General features: G+C 58.5%; 2 protein-coding genes across 3 annotated transcripts in view; one reads left to right on the plus strand and one right to left on the minus strand.

Moving 5' to 3' along the window:
- CORO2B (coronin 2B) overlaps positions 1 to 2621 on the plus strand; it is a 29847-nt gene extending 27226 nt beyond the window's left edge. For both annotated transcript variants that reach the window (XM_066209333.1, XM_066209332.1), the window contains 2 exons: positions 1 to 18; positions 874 to 2621. The exon at positions 1 to 18 is cut by the window's left edge and continues 122 nt beyond it. In XM_066209333.1, coding sequence (XP_066065430.1) covers positions 1 to 18; positions 874 to 1005 — 150 coding nt within the window. In that variant the 3' untranslated portion in view covers positions 1006 to 2621. The remainder of the gene's footprint in view (positions 19 to 873) is intronic.
- Positions 2622 to 4402: 1781 nt separating this feature from the next.
- Positions 4403 to 14183, minus strand: ANP32A (acidic nuclear phosphoprotein 32 family member A; the record flags this gene model as incomplete). Its single annotated transcript, XM_066209334.1, has 7 exons — positions 4403 to 4742; positions 5492 to 5552; positions 6404 to 6501; positions 9002 to 9088; positions 10500 to 10698; positions 13744 to 13866; positions 14019 to 14183. Coding segments are annotated over 7 exons (795 nt in total), but the record flags the coding sequence as incomplete, so codon positions are not given.
- Between the last annotated feature and the right edge of the window lie 420 nt (positions 14184 to 14603).

The raw sequence follows: 14603 nt of genomic DNA on the forward strand, positions 1-14603 counted from the left end.
CCCCGCACGGAGAACGAGGTGGGGCAGCCCGGGAGCGGGAATGGGAGCGGGAGCGGGAGCGGGAGCGGGAGTGGGAGCAGGAATGGGAGCGGGAATGGGATCTGTGGGATCAACCTGGAATGGCATCGCTCTCCATCCCAGTGGAGGTGGGAGCGTGGGATCCCTCCAGGGATGGGAGCCCAGGATCCATCTCACAACCCTTTCCCATGGTGGGAATGTGGGATCCATCCCATGGTGGGAATGTGGGATCCACCCCAGGGGGATCGGATCCCAGGATCCATCCCACGACCCTCTCCCATGGTGGGAATGTGGGATCCATCCCATGGTGGGAATGTGGGATCCACCCCAGGGGGATCGGATCCCGGGATCCATCCCACGACCCTTTCCCATGGTGGGAATGTGGGATCCATCCCATGGTGGGAATGTGGGATCCACCCCAGGGGGATCGGATCCCGGGATCCATCCCACGACCCTTTCCCATGGTGGGAATGTGGGATCCATCCCATGGTGGGAATGTGGGATCCACCCCAGGGGGTTCGGATCCCGGGATCCATCCCACGACCCTCTCCCATGGCGGGCGCCTTTTCCAGGGACACCTCCCACTATCCCAGTCTGCTCCAGCCCGGCCTTGGACACTTCCAGGGATCCAGGGGTTTCCCTGGGAATCCCATCGCAGCCCCTCCCCACCCTCCCAGCCAGGAATTCCCCCCCAGAATCCCCTCAGATTCTCCCAGCCTTCAGTTGGAATCCACCATTTGTCCCCAAGATCAGCCGAGTCACGGATCTGGGACCGGCAGGAGGCAAAATCCCGGGACGGGGCCGGCGTGATCCCAGCGGCTCTGTCCCTTCCCCGCCCCCGTCCCTGTTTTCCAGCTGCTGCGGATGTTCTTCCGGCAGCAGGACGAGATCCGGCGGCTGAAGGACGAGCTGTCGCAGAAGGACGTTCGGATCCGGCAGCTGCAGCTGGAATTAAAGAACTTCCGGAACAGCCCCAAGAACAATTGAACTCCGGGGACGTTTTCTAAGGGAAATCCCTTCGTTTCTACTCCCCCCGATTCCTTGGATCCACTCACCCCGCAACGGAATCCCGGCACCCGCCCAGGGCCTGGAATCACGTCGTGCGCGTCCCGTCCGGCACTAATCCCGCTCTAACCCGATGCCTGGGGAAGCTGGAGGCTCCCGGCGAGCCGGAGCCGCGTCCGGCCCGCCGGGATGAGCCGGGCCCGGGGCGGATTCCCGGGAAAGCGCCCCAGCTCCCTCGCTGTTCGTTTTTGGGGTTGTTTGGGGGGTTTTCCCAACGCAAAACCAGCGGGACAGCGGGAGCGGCGCCAGAGGGGGCGGGAGGTGGGGAGGGCGGGATCGCCAAAGGGGGATCGCCTGCTCCCGGGGAGCCGGGATCCCTCCCCTGCTGGGAGACCGCGAAACTGGGATCCTTCCAGTGATGGGAAACTGGGATCAGTCCAGTGATGGGAAACTGGGATCATTCCCCTGCTGGGAGACTGGGAAACTGGGATCCATCCTGTGCTGGGAAACTGGGATCCTTCCAGTGATGGGAAACTGGGATCCTTCCAGTGATGGGAAACCGGGAAACTGGGATCCTTCCAGTGATGGGAAACTGGGATCAGTCCAGTGATGGGAAACTGGGATCCTTCCAGTGATGGGAAACTGGGATCCTTCCAGTGATGGGAAACTGGGATCCTTCCAGTCATGGGAAACTGGGAAACTGGGATCATTCCAGTGATGGGAAACTGGGAAACTGGGATCCATCCTGTGCTGGGAAACTGGGATTGTTCCCCTGCTGGGAAACTGGGAAACTGGGATCCTTTCCATGGTGGGAACTTGGGATCATTCCTGTGCTGGAAAACTGGGATCATCCCCACGATGGGAAACTGGGATCCATCCCATGGGAGCAGGACAGGATCCTTCCCATGGTGGGAAATTGGGATTCTTCCCACAGTGGGAGCCCAGGATGCTCCTGGGGGCTCTGGCCCAGGGATGGATCCCGAGGGATGGATCCCAAAGAATGGATCCTCAGGGATGGATCCCGAGGGATGGATTCCAATGAATGGACCTTGTGGGATGGATCTCAAGGAACGGATCCCAAGGAGCAGATCCTGGGGGCGGATCCCGAGGGCAGATCCCGGGGTAGATTCCGAGGGCGGATCCCGGGGCGGATCCCAGGGCAGATCCCGGGGTGGATCCCAAGGGTGGATCCCGGGGCGGATCCCGAGGGCAGATCCCAGGGTGGATCCCGGGGTGGATCCCGGGGTGGATCCCAGGGCGGATCCCAGGGCGGATCCCGGGGCAGATCCCGGGGCGGATCCCGGGGGACGCGGGCGCGGCCCGCTGTCCCGCCTTTGCCGGCCGCCTTCGCCGGCGCCCCGGGAGCGGCTCCGAGCGCGGCCGCGGGATCCCGGTCCCCGCCTCAGGCCCGGCCGCCCCCCCGGCGCTCCCCGCGCGCTCCTTCCCGATCCCTTCCGCTCCCGCGGGAAGCGATGGAATAAACCCTCCTCGGCGGAGCCCGGAGCCGCCGTCGCGCTCCTTCCCGATCCCTTCTGCTCCCGCGGGAAGCGATGGAATAAACCGTCCTCGGCGGAGCCCGGAGCCGCCGTCGCGCTCCTCCTTCTCCGTCCCGGGCTGGGCGGGAATTCCGGGCGGGAATTGCGGGCGGGACGCGGGCGCGCGCGCGCGCGCGGGCGGCGTGGATCCTCGTCCCGGCGCCCCGTGCCGCGGGGACGGAGACTCGGCTGAGGCTCCCCCTTGCCGAAGGCGGGAGAGCGCCTTCCCCGGGCCCAGGCGCCGAGGGTTCCTGGGATAACCCCCCGGAATTCCCGCAGGAAAACATTCCAGGGCCTTCCGCTCAAGGCCGGCCTCGCCCCGGGCTTCAGCCGAAGGGTTTGAGGGAGCCAAAGGCGCTGAAAGCCCGGGAATTTCCGCTTCTCCAGGGCTGCAGTTCCTGGGTTTTTAGGGAGTTTAAAAGGTCTGGGAATTCCCGCTTCTCCAGGGCTGCAGTTCCTGGGTTTTTAGGGAGTTTAAAAGGTCTGGGAATTCCCGCTTCTCCAGGGCTGCAGTTCCTGGGTTTTTAGGGAGTTTAAAAGGTCTGGGAATTCCCGCTTCTCCAGGGCTGCAGTTCCTGGGTTTTTAGGGAGGCAAAAGTGCTAAAAATCTGGGAATTCTCGCTTCTCCAGGGCTGCAATTCCTGTTTTTTTAGGGAGCCAAAAGTGTTAAAAATCTGGGAATTCTCGCTTTTCCAGGGCTGCAATTCCTGGTTTTTCAGGTCGTTAAAAAGATCTGGGAATTCCCGCTTTTCCAGATCTGCCATTCCTCGTTTTTTCCACCCTCCCGGAAAGAATTCCAGAGGCGGGATTTGTATCAAAAGCTTTGATTGAAACTCCTCAAAGCCAAACAGACAAAAAACTCCAAAGGTGGCTCTGCCCCCCCCCCCCAACATTCCCAAAAAACCCTGGAGGCGCTGGATTTCTGCGCACGGAAGCTTTCCCAGGAAATCCAAGTCACTTCCAAAGGGATTTGATTTTTTTTTTTCCCTTGCCTCGCACAAGGTAAGAAAATAGAAATTTTCAGGAATTTCCGAGGAATTTCCAGGCGTTTCTCCTGGAATTCCCTGGCTTTTTCCGGGATTTTCCAAGTGGTTTTTTCCTGGATCAGGGGGTGGAAATTCCCGAGGGAGCTGATTGGGAAAGGCGGAAGGAGTCGGTTTATTCCAAGGTTGGGAAATTTGGGGGAAATTTTTTTATAGAGATTCCCTTTTTTTTTTTTTTTATTTCCATTCCTGCCATTTCCAGAGGTTTGGCCACGAAAATTCCCAAGAATTCCCAAAACAAAAAATCTCCTAAAAAACCCCCCAGCAAACTCCCCTCCCCCCCAAAAAAATAATAATAATAATAAAAAATTCCCAAAAACCCGTAAAATTCCCTCCCGAAGGAAAGGAAAACCGGGAAGGGCAGGAGAGGACCCATCCCAAACAATCCAACATTCCCGGAAAAACAACCCCCCCTCCCCCACCCTGTGTTTGGTCCCTATTTGCACAGAGGGAATTCCCGAAGGTGGGAGAATCCGGCTGGAAGCGGCAGCATTCCCAAAAAAATAATAAAATAAAATAAAAACCAACCCAGGGAAGAGGCCCGGCCGCCGGTCCTGGGAAAAAAAACCGAACCCAAAAAAAAAATTGGGATTTTTGGGAATGGCAGCGGTGGGAAAATCCCGGCCCGTCGGTGGATTTCAACTCGGGTCGTTCTCCTCCCGGAGGAATCCGGAGCTCCGAGAATTCCCAACCGGCCGGATCCGGATCCGGAGGAGGGAGGATTGAAGGGAAAAACCAAACCAACGGATCCGAGGCTGGGAAAAAAAACCCCCAAAATTCCCAAAGAATCGGAGGAGGAGCGGCAGTAAAAATAGGATTTTATTCCCTTCCCACCCTCGCTCGGTTCCCACGGCAACGTTACAATCCGGAAAAAAAAAAAAAAAAACCCCAAAAAAATAAAAACCCCCCAAAAAAACCGAAACCGGAAAAAAAAAAAAAAACAACCGAAACCAGGAAAAGAAAAGGCAAATCCAAAGGGAGCGGGAGAAGGGGGAATGGCGGGATAAGAGCAGTCAGATCACGGGGGGAACGCGGCGGGCGCGGGGCGGCGCGGGCGGGGAGCGCGGCCCCCCCCGCGCTCAGTCGTCGTCGTCGCCCTCGTCCTCGGCATCCCGTTTCCTCTTCTGGCCCCGCCCCTCCTCTGGAAAAGCGCCGAGAATTCCCAAGAGTCCCGCGGCGCCGCGCCGACCGCTCCAGCCCGGGGAAAAGCGGGAGCGGGGTGTTCCCAAAGGAAAAGCGGGAGCGGGGTGTTCCCAAAGGAAAAGCGGGAGCGGGGTGTTCCCAAAGGAAAAGCGGGATTGGGGTGTTCCCAAAGGAAAAGCGGGATTGGGGGTTCATCCCAGGGAAAAGCGGGATCGGGGGTTCAGCCCAGGGAAAAGCGGGATTGGGGGTTTATCCCAGGGAAAAGCGGGATTGGGGGTTCATCCCAGGGAAAAGCGGGATCGGGATGTTCCCAAAGGAAAAGCGGGATCGGGGTGTTCCCAAAGGAAAAGCGGGATTGGGGGTTCATCCCAGGGAAAAGCGAGATCGGGGTTTTCCCAAGGAAAAGCGGGGTCGGGGTTTTCCCGAGGAAAAGCGGGGTCGGGATTTTCCCAAGGAAAAGCGGGATCGGGGTTTTCCCAAGGAAAAGCGGGGTCGGGGTTTTCCCAAGGAAAAGCGGGGTCGGGGTTTTCCCAAGGAAAAGCGGGGTCGGGGTTTTCCCAAGGAAAAGCGGGGTCGGGATTTTCCCAAGGAAAAGCGGGATCGGGGTTTTCCCAAGGAAAAGCGGGGTCGGGGTTTTCCCAAGGAAAAGCGGGGTCGGGGTTTTCCCAAGGAAAAGCGGGATCGGGGTTTTCCCAAGGAAAAGCGGGATCGGGGTTTTCCCAAGGAAAAGCGGGATTGGCTGCCCACCGGGCTCCTCGTCGTCCTCCTCGTCGTCCACCTCGCCGTCGTTGTAGCCTTCCTCATCCTCCTGGAATTCCAGGGGAAAAAACCGGGATGAGAATTCCCGATTTTTAGGGAATTGCGGGCGGGGAAATCCCAGGGAGTCGTTCCCTGAGCTCTGGGAATGTGGGAAATGTGGGAACGGGGCCTTCCCGAGTTTAGGAAAAGCGGGATTGATGGGAGAAGCCGGATTTATCCGGCGTGGGCCGGAGGCGGCTCAGGAACATTCCAGAGGGGCGGGAGAGGGGAAACAGCTTCCTGGAATCCCGTTTCCCCATTCCCTCCTCCATTCCCATTTCCCCTCATTCCCATTTTCCTTCCTCCCATCCCATTTTCCCCTCACACAATCCCATTCTTTTCCACAATCCCATTTTCCTCTCCATTCCCATTTCCCCCCCTCATTCCCATTCCCCCCCCCCCAATCCCATTTTCCTCTCCATCCCATTTCTCCCCCCAATCCCATTTTCCCCCTCATTCCCATTTCTCCCCCCCTCCATTCCCATTCCCCCTCAATCCCATTTCCCCCCTATCCCATTTTCCCCCTCTCCATTCCCATTTCCCCTCATTCCCATTTTTTCCCCCCCATTCCCCTTTTCCCCCATTCCCATTTCTCCTCATTCCCATTTCCCCTCATTCCCATTTCCCCTCATTCCCATTTCCCCCTCCATTCCCATTTCCCCCCAATCCCATTTTTCCCCCCCCATTCCCATTTCCCCCTCATTCCCATTTCCCCTCATTCCCATTTCCCCCCAATCCCATTTTTCCCCCCCAATCCCATTTTTCCCCCCTCAATCCCATTTTTCCTCATTCCCATTTTTCCCCCCATTCCCATTTTTCCCCCCCCGCGCGCCCATTCCCGGGCGGAATCCCAGGGCTCACCTCCTCCTCCCCGCTCACGTCCTCCTCCTCCCCTTCCTCCTCCTCGTCCTCCTCCTCCTCGTCCTCCACTACCTGAGCGTCGTCGTCGTATTCCTCCTCTGGAAAAACGACCGCCAAAAACCCAGGGAAAAAATGGCGGCTGCCGAACAATTCCACCCCCAAAAATCCGGGAAGCGCGCCGGGAATGCCACACGGAGAGCGCAGGACCGGCAGGAATCTTCTCCCAAATCCGTGATTTTTTTTTCAGGAATGGCAGCCAGATCCACGGGATTATTTTGGGGGGGAATTCTGCCATTTCCAGCCCCTTTGCCCAATTTTTCCCCACTTTGGGAATTCCCTCTGCGTAAACGGCGACCAAACGTTGGGGTTGTTTTGGGAACGTTGGATTTTTCGGGATGAGTTCAGAGCTGTGAACCCACCCCAGTTTTCCCGGAATTTGGGAGGGAATTTTAGGGTTTTTGGGGAATTTTTATTATTATTATTATTTGGGGGGGAGTTTTCTGTGGTTTTTAGGAAAATTTTTTGGGGGAATTTTTGTGGCTCCAGCGCGGCCAAATCCCTGGAAATCTCATGGAAAAAACCCACAGGAATTGCTATAAAAACGCCCCCAAATTCCCAGGAAACCCCTCCTTTCCCAGGAATGCAGGAGCAGAACTTTCCACCCAGCCCCAGGACACAGAATCCCAGCCTTCCAGGCGATTCCCAAAAAAGAGACCACCCCTCCCCAAAATTCCAACAGAAAAGCGGGAAGTGCCAAACCCCTGGCGCTTTTCCCACGTTCTCCAGGAGCCTTCAGCATTCCCGGGGAAAAGCGCGGCGCATCCAGCTTTTCCTGCTTCTGCTGGGATGGGAGAACCCAGCAAATTCCCCGGGATGGCCGGGAGAAGGGAATTCCCCGGGATTGGGGGGAGAAGGGAATTCCCCAGGATTGGGGGGAGAAGGAATTCCCCGGGATTGGGGGGAGAAGGGAATTCCCCAGGATGGCCGGGAGAAGGGAATTCCCCGGGATTGGGGGGAGAAGGGAATTCCCCGGGATTTCGGGGAGAAGGGAATTCCCCGGGATTTCGGGGAGAAGGGAATTCCCCGGGACTGGGGGGAGAAGGGAATTCCCCGGGATGGCCGGGAGAAGGGAATTCCCCGGGATTGGGGGGAGAAGGGAATTCCCCGGGATTTCGGGGAGAAGGGAATTCCCCGGGATTTCGGGGAGAAGGGAATTCCCCGGGACTGGGGGGAGAAGGGAATTCCCCGGGATGGCCGGGAGAAGGGAATTCCCCGGGATTGGGGGGAGAAGGGAATTCCCCAGGATTGGGGGGAGAAGGAATTCCCCGGGATTGGGGGGAGAAGGGAATTCCCCAGGATGGCCGGGAGAAGGGAATTCCCCGGGATTGGGGGGAGAAGGGAATTCCCTGGGATTTCAGGGAGAAGGGAATTCCCTGGGATGGCGGGGAGAAGGGAATTCCCCGGGATGGCGGGGAGAAGGGAATTCCCCGGGATGGCGGGGAGAAGGGAATTCCCCGGGATTGCCGGGAGAAGGGAATTCCCCGGGATGGCGGGGAGAAGGGAATTCCCCGGGATTTCGGGGAGAAGGGAATTCCCCGGGATTTCGGGGAGAAGGGAATTCCCCGGGATGGCCGGGAGAAGGGAATTCCCCGGGATTTCGGGGAGAAGGGAATTCCCCGGGATGGCCGGGAGAAGGGAATTCCCCGGGATTTCGGGGAGAAGGGAATTCCCCGGGATTTCGGGGAGAAGGGAATTCCCCGGGACTGGGGGGAGAAGGGAATTCCCCGGGATTGCGGGGAGAAGGGAATTCCCCGGGAATTTCGGGGAGAAGGGAATTCCCCGGGATTGGGGGGAGAAGGGAATTCCCTGGGATTTCAGGGAGAAGGGAATTCCCCGGGATTGGGGGGAGAAGGGAATTCCCCGGGATGGCGGGGAGAAGGGAATTCCCCGGGATTGCGGGGAGAAGGGAATTCCCCGGGATAGCGGGGAGAAGGGAATTCCCCGGGAATTTCGGGGAGAAGGAATTCCCCGGGATTGGGGGGAGAAGGGAATTCCCCGGGATTTCGGGGAGAAGGGAATTCCCCGGGAATTTCGGGGAGAAGGGAATTCCCCGGGATTTGGGTGGAGAAGGGAATTCCCCGGGATTTCGGGGAGAAGGGAATTCCCCGGGATGGCGGGGAGAAGGGAATTCCCCGGGATGGCGGGGAGAAGGGAATTCCCCGGGATTGGGGGGAGAAGGGAATTCCCCGGGATTGCCGGGAGAAGGGAATTCCCCGGGATGGCGGGGAGAAGGGAATTCCCCGGGATGGCCGGGAGAAGGGAATTCCCCGGGATGGCGGGGAGAAGGGAATTCCCCGGGATTTCGGGGAGAAGGGAATTCCCCGGGAATTTCGGGGAGAAGGGAATTCCCCGGGATGGCTGCCCCAGGCCGTGGCCAGAGCTGGCATTGGAGCGCAGCAGCTCCCCGAATTCCTGCCGGCTTTTCCCCCCCATTCCAATCCCTCCCTCCCTCGCCGCTCCGTCCCCCTGCGTTCCCCGAGGGAGGAATTCTCCCCGGGTTTCTCGTTTTTCCCGGCCGGATCGCGGCAGCCCACGCACCGTCCTCGTCCTCCTCGTCGTCGTCCAGCCCCTCCACGTATCCCTCGGCGTCGGAATCCGGCGCCTCCTTGTCCTCCCGCTCCTTCACTAGGGATAAAACTGGGGAAGTTGCTCCTTTCAGCTCCTTCCCGACCTTCCCGCGGGGCTTTTTTGGGCGCTCCGGGGTTCGCTTTCCCGCCGCCGCTCCGGGAGGCCGAGGTCGCTCCCCGCCTTTCCTTCCGCCGGGCCTTTGCCCTCCTTCCCGAAGGACACGCGGGTCCCCGTCCCACCGTTCCCTCGGGACAATGAGGTCCTTGCCCTCCGTTTCCTCCCCTCCATCCCTCCATTTCCCTCCCCTCCATTCCCTAATTTCCTTCCCCTCCATTCCCTAATTTCCTTCCCCTCCATTCCCTAATTTCCTTCCCCTCCATTCCCTAATTTCCTTCCCCTCCATTCCCTAATTTCCTCCCCTCCATTCCCTAATTTCCTTCCCCTCCATTCCCTAATTTCCCTCCCCTCCATTCCCTAATTTCCTTCCCCTCCATTCCCTGATTTCCTCCCCTCCATTCCCTAATTCCCTCCCCTCATTCCCTCCGGGCCCCGAGGTCCTCCCCCTCATTCCTTTGGGACACCGAGGCTCCTTCCCCTCATTCCCTCATCCCCTCCCTCCTTCCCTTTATTCCCTCAGGGCCTTCCCCCATTCCCTCACTCCCCATTCCTTCCCCCATTCCCTCACTCCCCCATTCCTTCCCCCATTCCCTCACTCCCTCCCCTCCCTCCTTCCCTTTATTCCCTCAGGGCCTTCCCTTCCCTCATTCCCTCCCTCCTTTCCCCCATTCTCTTCATTCCCTCACTCCATTCCCTCATCCCTTTCCCTCATTCCCTCCCTGACCCCTTTCCCTCATTCCCCCACCCCTTTCCCCCATTCCCCTCATTCCATCATTCCTCCCCCTCAATCCCTCATTCCTCCTCTCACTCCTTCCCCTCATTCCCTCACCCCTTTCCCCTTTTCCCCCATTCCCCATCCCCCATTCCCCCATTCCCCCATTCCCCTTTCCCCCATCCCCCCATTCCCCTTTCCCCCTTTCCCCCTTTCCCCCATCCCCCCATTCCCATTCCCCATTTCCCCCATCCCCCTTTCCCCCATTCCCATTCCCCCTTTCCCCCATTCCCCATATCCCCCCATTCCCCCATTCCCCATATCCCCCCATTCCCCATATCCCCCCATTCCCATTCCCCATATCCCCCCATATCCCCCCATATTCCCCCATCCCCCCATATCCCCCCATTCCCCATCCCCCCATTCCCATTCCCCATATCCCCCCATATTCCCCCATTCCCATTCCCCATATCCCCCCATATCCCCCCATTCCCCATATCCCCCCATATCCCCCCATATCCCCCCATATCCCCCCATTCCCATATCCCCCCATATCCCCCCATTCCCATTCCCCATATCCCCCCATATCCCCCCATTCCCTCTTTTCCCCCATATCCCCCCTGCCCCCGCCGGCCGTACCGTCCTCATCGTCGTCGTCGTCGTCGAGGCCCTCGACGTAGCCCTCGGCGTCGGAGTCGGGCGCCTCCTTGTCGTCCCTGTCGTAGCCGTCCAGGTACGTCAGCTGCGGCAGCAGCTTGAACACGTTTTCTCTGTAGTCGTTCAGGTTGGTCACCTCACAGTTGAACAGGTCTAAGCTCTTCAGGTTTTCCAACTTTTTCTGGGGGGGGGGGGCGGAAAAACCAGAGGGAATTGCCTCCAAAGGGAAGGAGCCCGCAGGGAACGTGCTCCAGGGATTCCCGAGGGCGTCGGATCCCGCTGGAGTTGGGACTTGGGGTGGGGGAAGGCTCTGCCCGGGCTCCGGCGCCTCCCAAACCCAAGGGAATAACCGGGGCATTGTCCCAAAGCCAGATCCGGGAATAACTGATGTCCAGGGAATTATCCCAGATCCTGAGCCAGGACCGGCTGATGTCCAGGGAATTATCCCAGATCCTGAGCCAGGACCGGCTGATGTCCAGGGAATTATCCCAAAGGAATTCTCACAGATGGAAGCAAGAAGGGAGCTCCCAAACCCAAAGGAATATTGGGGAATTATCCCAAATCCTGAGCCAGGGACAGCTGATGTCCAGGGAATTGTCCCAAAGGAATTCTCACAGGTGGAAGCGAGAATGCAGCTCCCAAACCCAAAGGAATATTGGGGAATTATCCCAAATCCTGAGCCAGGGACGGCTGATGTCCAGGGAATTATCCCAAAGGCACCAGGAATAACTGATGTCCAGGGAATTATCCCAAAGGAATTCTCACAGGTGGAAGCGAGAATGCAGCTCCCAAACCCAAAGGAATAACCGGGGGATTGTCCCCAATCCTGAGCCAGGAATAACTGATGTCCAGGGAATTATCCCAAAGGAATTCTCGCAGACGGGAGCAGGAATGGAGCACTTGGACTAATGCCAAAAGAGGCTCAAAAACTGGAATTATTTTATTTCAGCCTCTGGAAGAAGGAAGAAAGACACGGGAATGGGAATTCGCTTCCTGCGGGGTTTGTGGAATTGTTTCCGGGAGAACAGCTCTGCCCCGCCCACGGGCCCGGGAAATCCTGACAATGAAACCCAAAGGAATCGGCTGGTTGCGCCAAGGCTGATCAAACATCAACCCTTGAGGAGCCTCTTCTCCAGGAAAAAGGCCGGGAAATACTGGGAAAACTGGGAGCACTTCCAGCCTTCCCCGCGTGCTGCTCCTGGAAGGATTCTAGCGGGAATTCTGGAGCCTGGAGGTGGGATCCCGGGAATCGGCGGGGATTCCCGCCGGGAAGGGGGCAGGCCGGCCCCGCAGCCACTCGAGGGAAGCAGCGGCTCAGCGGGAACGGGCATTTTGGGATTTGGGATCAGCCGGGATACCGGAAGGAACCCGGGGAGGGAGGATCCCAGGATTCCAGGAGGGACATTCCCTGGAGTGTCCAAGGAGCAGCGTGGGATGGAGGAAGGGGAGGAATCCCGTTCCTGGGAGCAAAACCAGCGCCCCGGGATTTGGGCTGCAGGAATAACCGGGATTTCGGGATGGAGAAACAGGGAAAAGGCACAAGTTCAACATTCCCTGGAAGTGCCCAAGGAGCAACCCGGGATAGAAGCAGGAATTCCAAGGGGTCTGGAATGGGATGAATCCCATTCCTGGGAGCAAAACTCTCCACGATTTGGGATGCAGGAGGGGCAGGAATAACCAGGATTTCGGGATGGAATAAGAGGGAAAGGCTCTGGGACAGGTTCAACATTCCCTGGAAGTGTCCAAGGAGCAACCTGGGATAGAAGCAGGAATTCCAAAGGCTCCGGGAGGGGAGGAATCCCGCTCCCGGGACAGCGGCAGGAATTCCAAAGGCTCCGGGAAGGGAGGAATCCCGCTCCTGGAGCAGCGGCAGGAATTCCAAAGGCTCCGGGAGGGGAGGAATCCCGCTCCCGGGACAGCGGCAGAATTCCAAAGGCTCCGGGAGAGGAGGAATCCCGCTCCCGGGACAGCGGCAGGAATTCCAAAGGCTCCGGGAGAGGAGGAATCCCGCTCCCGGGACAGCGGCAGAATTCCAAAGGCTCCGGGAGGGGAGGAATCCCGCTCCCGGGACAGCGGCAGGAATTCCAAAGGCTCCGGGAGGGGAGGAATCCCGCTCCCGGGACAGCGGCAGAATTCCAAAGGCTCCGGGAGGGGAGGAATCCCGCTCCCGGGACAGCGGCAGGAATTCCAAAGGCTCCGGGAGAGGAGGAATCCCGCTCCTGGAGCAGCGGCAGGAATTCCAAAGGCTCCGGGAGAGGAGGAATCCCGCTCCTGGAGCAGCGGCAGGAATTCCAAAGGCTCCGGGAGGGGAGGAATCCCGCTCCCGGGACAGCGGCAGGAATTCCAAAGGCTCCGGGAAGGGAGGAATCCCGCTCCTGGAGCAGCGGCAGGAATTCCAAAGGCTCCGGGAAGGGAGGAATCCCGCTCCTGGAGCAGCGGCAGGAATTCCAAAGGCTCCGGGAGGGGAGGAATCCCGCTCCCGGGACAGCGGCAGGAATTCCAAAGGCTCCGGGAGAGGAGGAATCCCGCTCCCGGGACAGCGGCAGGAATTCCAAAGGCTCCGGGAGGGGAGGAATCCCGCTCCCGGGACAGCGGCAGGAATTCCAAAGGCTCCGGGAGGGGAGGAATCCCGCTCCCGGGACAGCGGCAGGAATTCCAAAGGCTCCGGGAAGGGAGGAATCCCGCTCCCGGGACAGCGGCAGGAATTCCAAAGGCTCCGGGAGGGGAGGAATCCCGCTCCCGGGACAGCGGCAGGAATTCCAAAGGCTCCGGGAAGGGAGGAATCCCGCTCCCGGGACAGCGGCAGGAATTCCAAAGGCTCCGCGAGGGGAGGAATCCCGCTCCCGGGACAGCGGCAGGAATTCCAAAGGCTCCGGGAAGGGAGGAATCCCGCTCCCGGGACAGCGGCAGGAATTCCAAAGGCTCCGGGAGAGGAGGAATCCCGCTCCTGGAGCAGCGGCAGGAATTCCAAAGGCTCCGGGAAGGGAGGAATCCCGCTCCCGGGACAGCGGCAGGAATTCCAAAGGCTCCGGGAGGGGAGGAATCCCGCTCCTGGAGCAGCGGCAGGAATTCCAAAGGCTCCGGGAGAGGAGGAATCCCGCTCCCGGGACAGCGGCAGAATTCCAAAGGCTCCGGGAGAGGAGGAATCCCGCTCCTGGAGCAGCGGCAGAATTCCAAAGGCTCCGGGAGGGGAGGAATCCCGCTCCTGGGCGCAGTCCCGACTCACCAGAGGTTCTATTGTGCCGAGATCTTTGATTTTGTTGCCGCTCAGGTTTAGGTGCGTGAGGTTCGGACACTTCTCCGCCAACACCTCCAGGCCTCCTGAGATTCTGTTGTCGCTCAGCTCGAGCTGCAAAAACCCCCCAAGAAACATCCTCAAAAAAAAACCCCCCGTCCGATCCTATTCCAGCCGCTTTTCCCACGGGCGGAAAAATAAAAATTAAAATTAAAATAAAAACGGGATGTTTTTATTTTTACATTTTTTTTTTTGGTTAATTTTACCTTCTTGAGTTTGTTTAGCTTTGGTAAGTTTGCCACTGAGGTTAAGCCGACGTTGATTGTGCTGAGGAATTCCAGCTCCTCGAACTCATCCGTGAGGCCCTCGATCTTCCCCTCGTACGACCTGCAGTTGTCCAGAACGAGCTCTTTCACCTGGGCAGAGAAAGAAAATTAAAAATAAATGAGGAATTCCGGGGGATCGGCCAAAAAAAAAAATCGGGAGCCTCCGCGGGAGTTTGGGTTGGGGAGGGAGAAGAAAGCCGAGATCCAGGCGGCGCTGCCGCGGGCGGAAAGAAAAACCCCAAAAGGCCCCAAAGAAACTCTCCAAGCGCTCGAGGGGGCGAAACTGAGAGAGAAAACCCAAAGACGAGGAGAAGAGTGGATCTTCTCCCTCACCGGGGTTTAATTATCAGAGGATCCATTAATGAGCCGTTATTAATTATCCAGAGGATCCATTTGGGATAAATAAAGAGTTTTTCCGCACGTTCCTGGAGTTCCCGCCAAAAAAAACCCCAAAATTCCCAAAATAAATTCCCAAATTTCTCATTGAGTTGAAGCTCAGGTGGGAAACACGTGGATCTTCTCCCC

This window comes from Chamaea fasciata, unplaced genomic scaffold (genome assembly GCF_029207755.1).
Source record: "Chamaea fasciata isolate MVZ Bird 193981 ecotype frontalis unplaced genomic scaffold, bChaFas1.0.hap1 SCAF_864, whole genome shotgun sequence".
Lineage (NCBI taxonomy): Eukaryota > Metazoa > Chordata > Aves > Passeriformes > Sylviidae > Chamaea > Chamaea fasciata.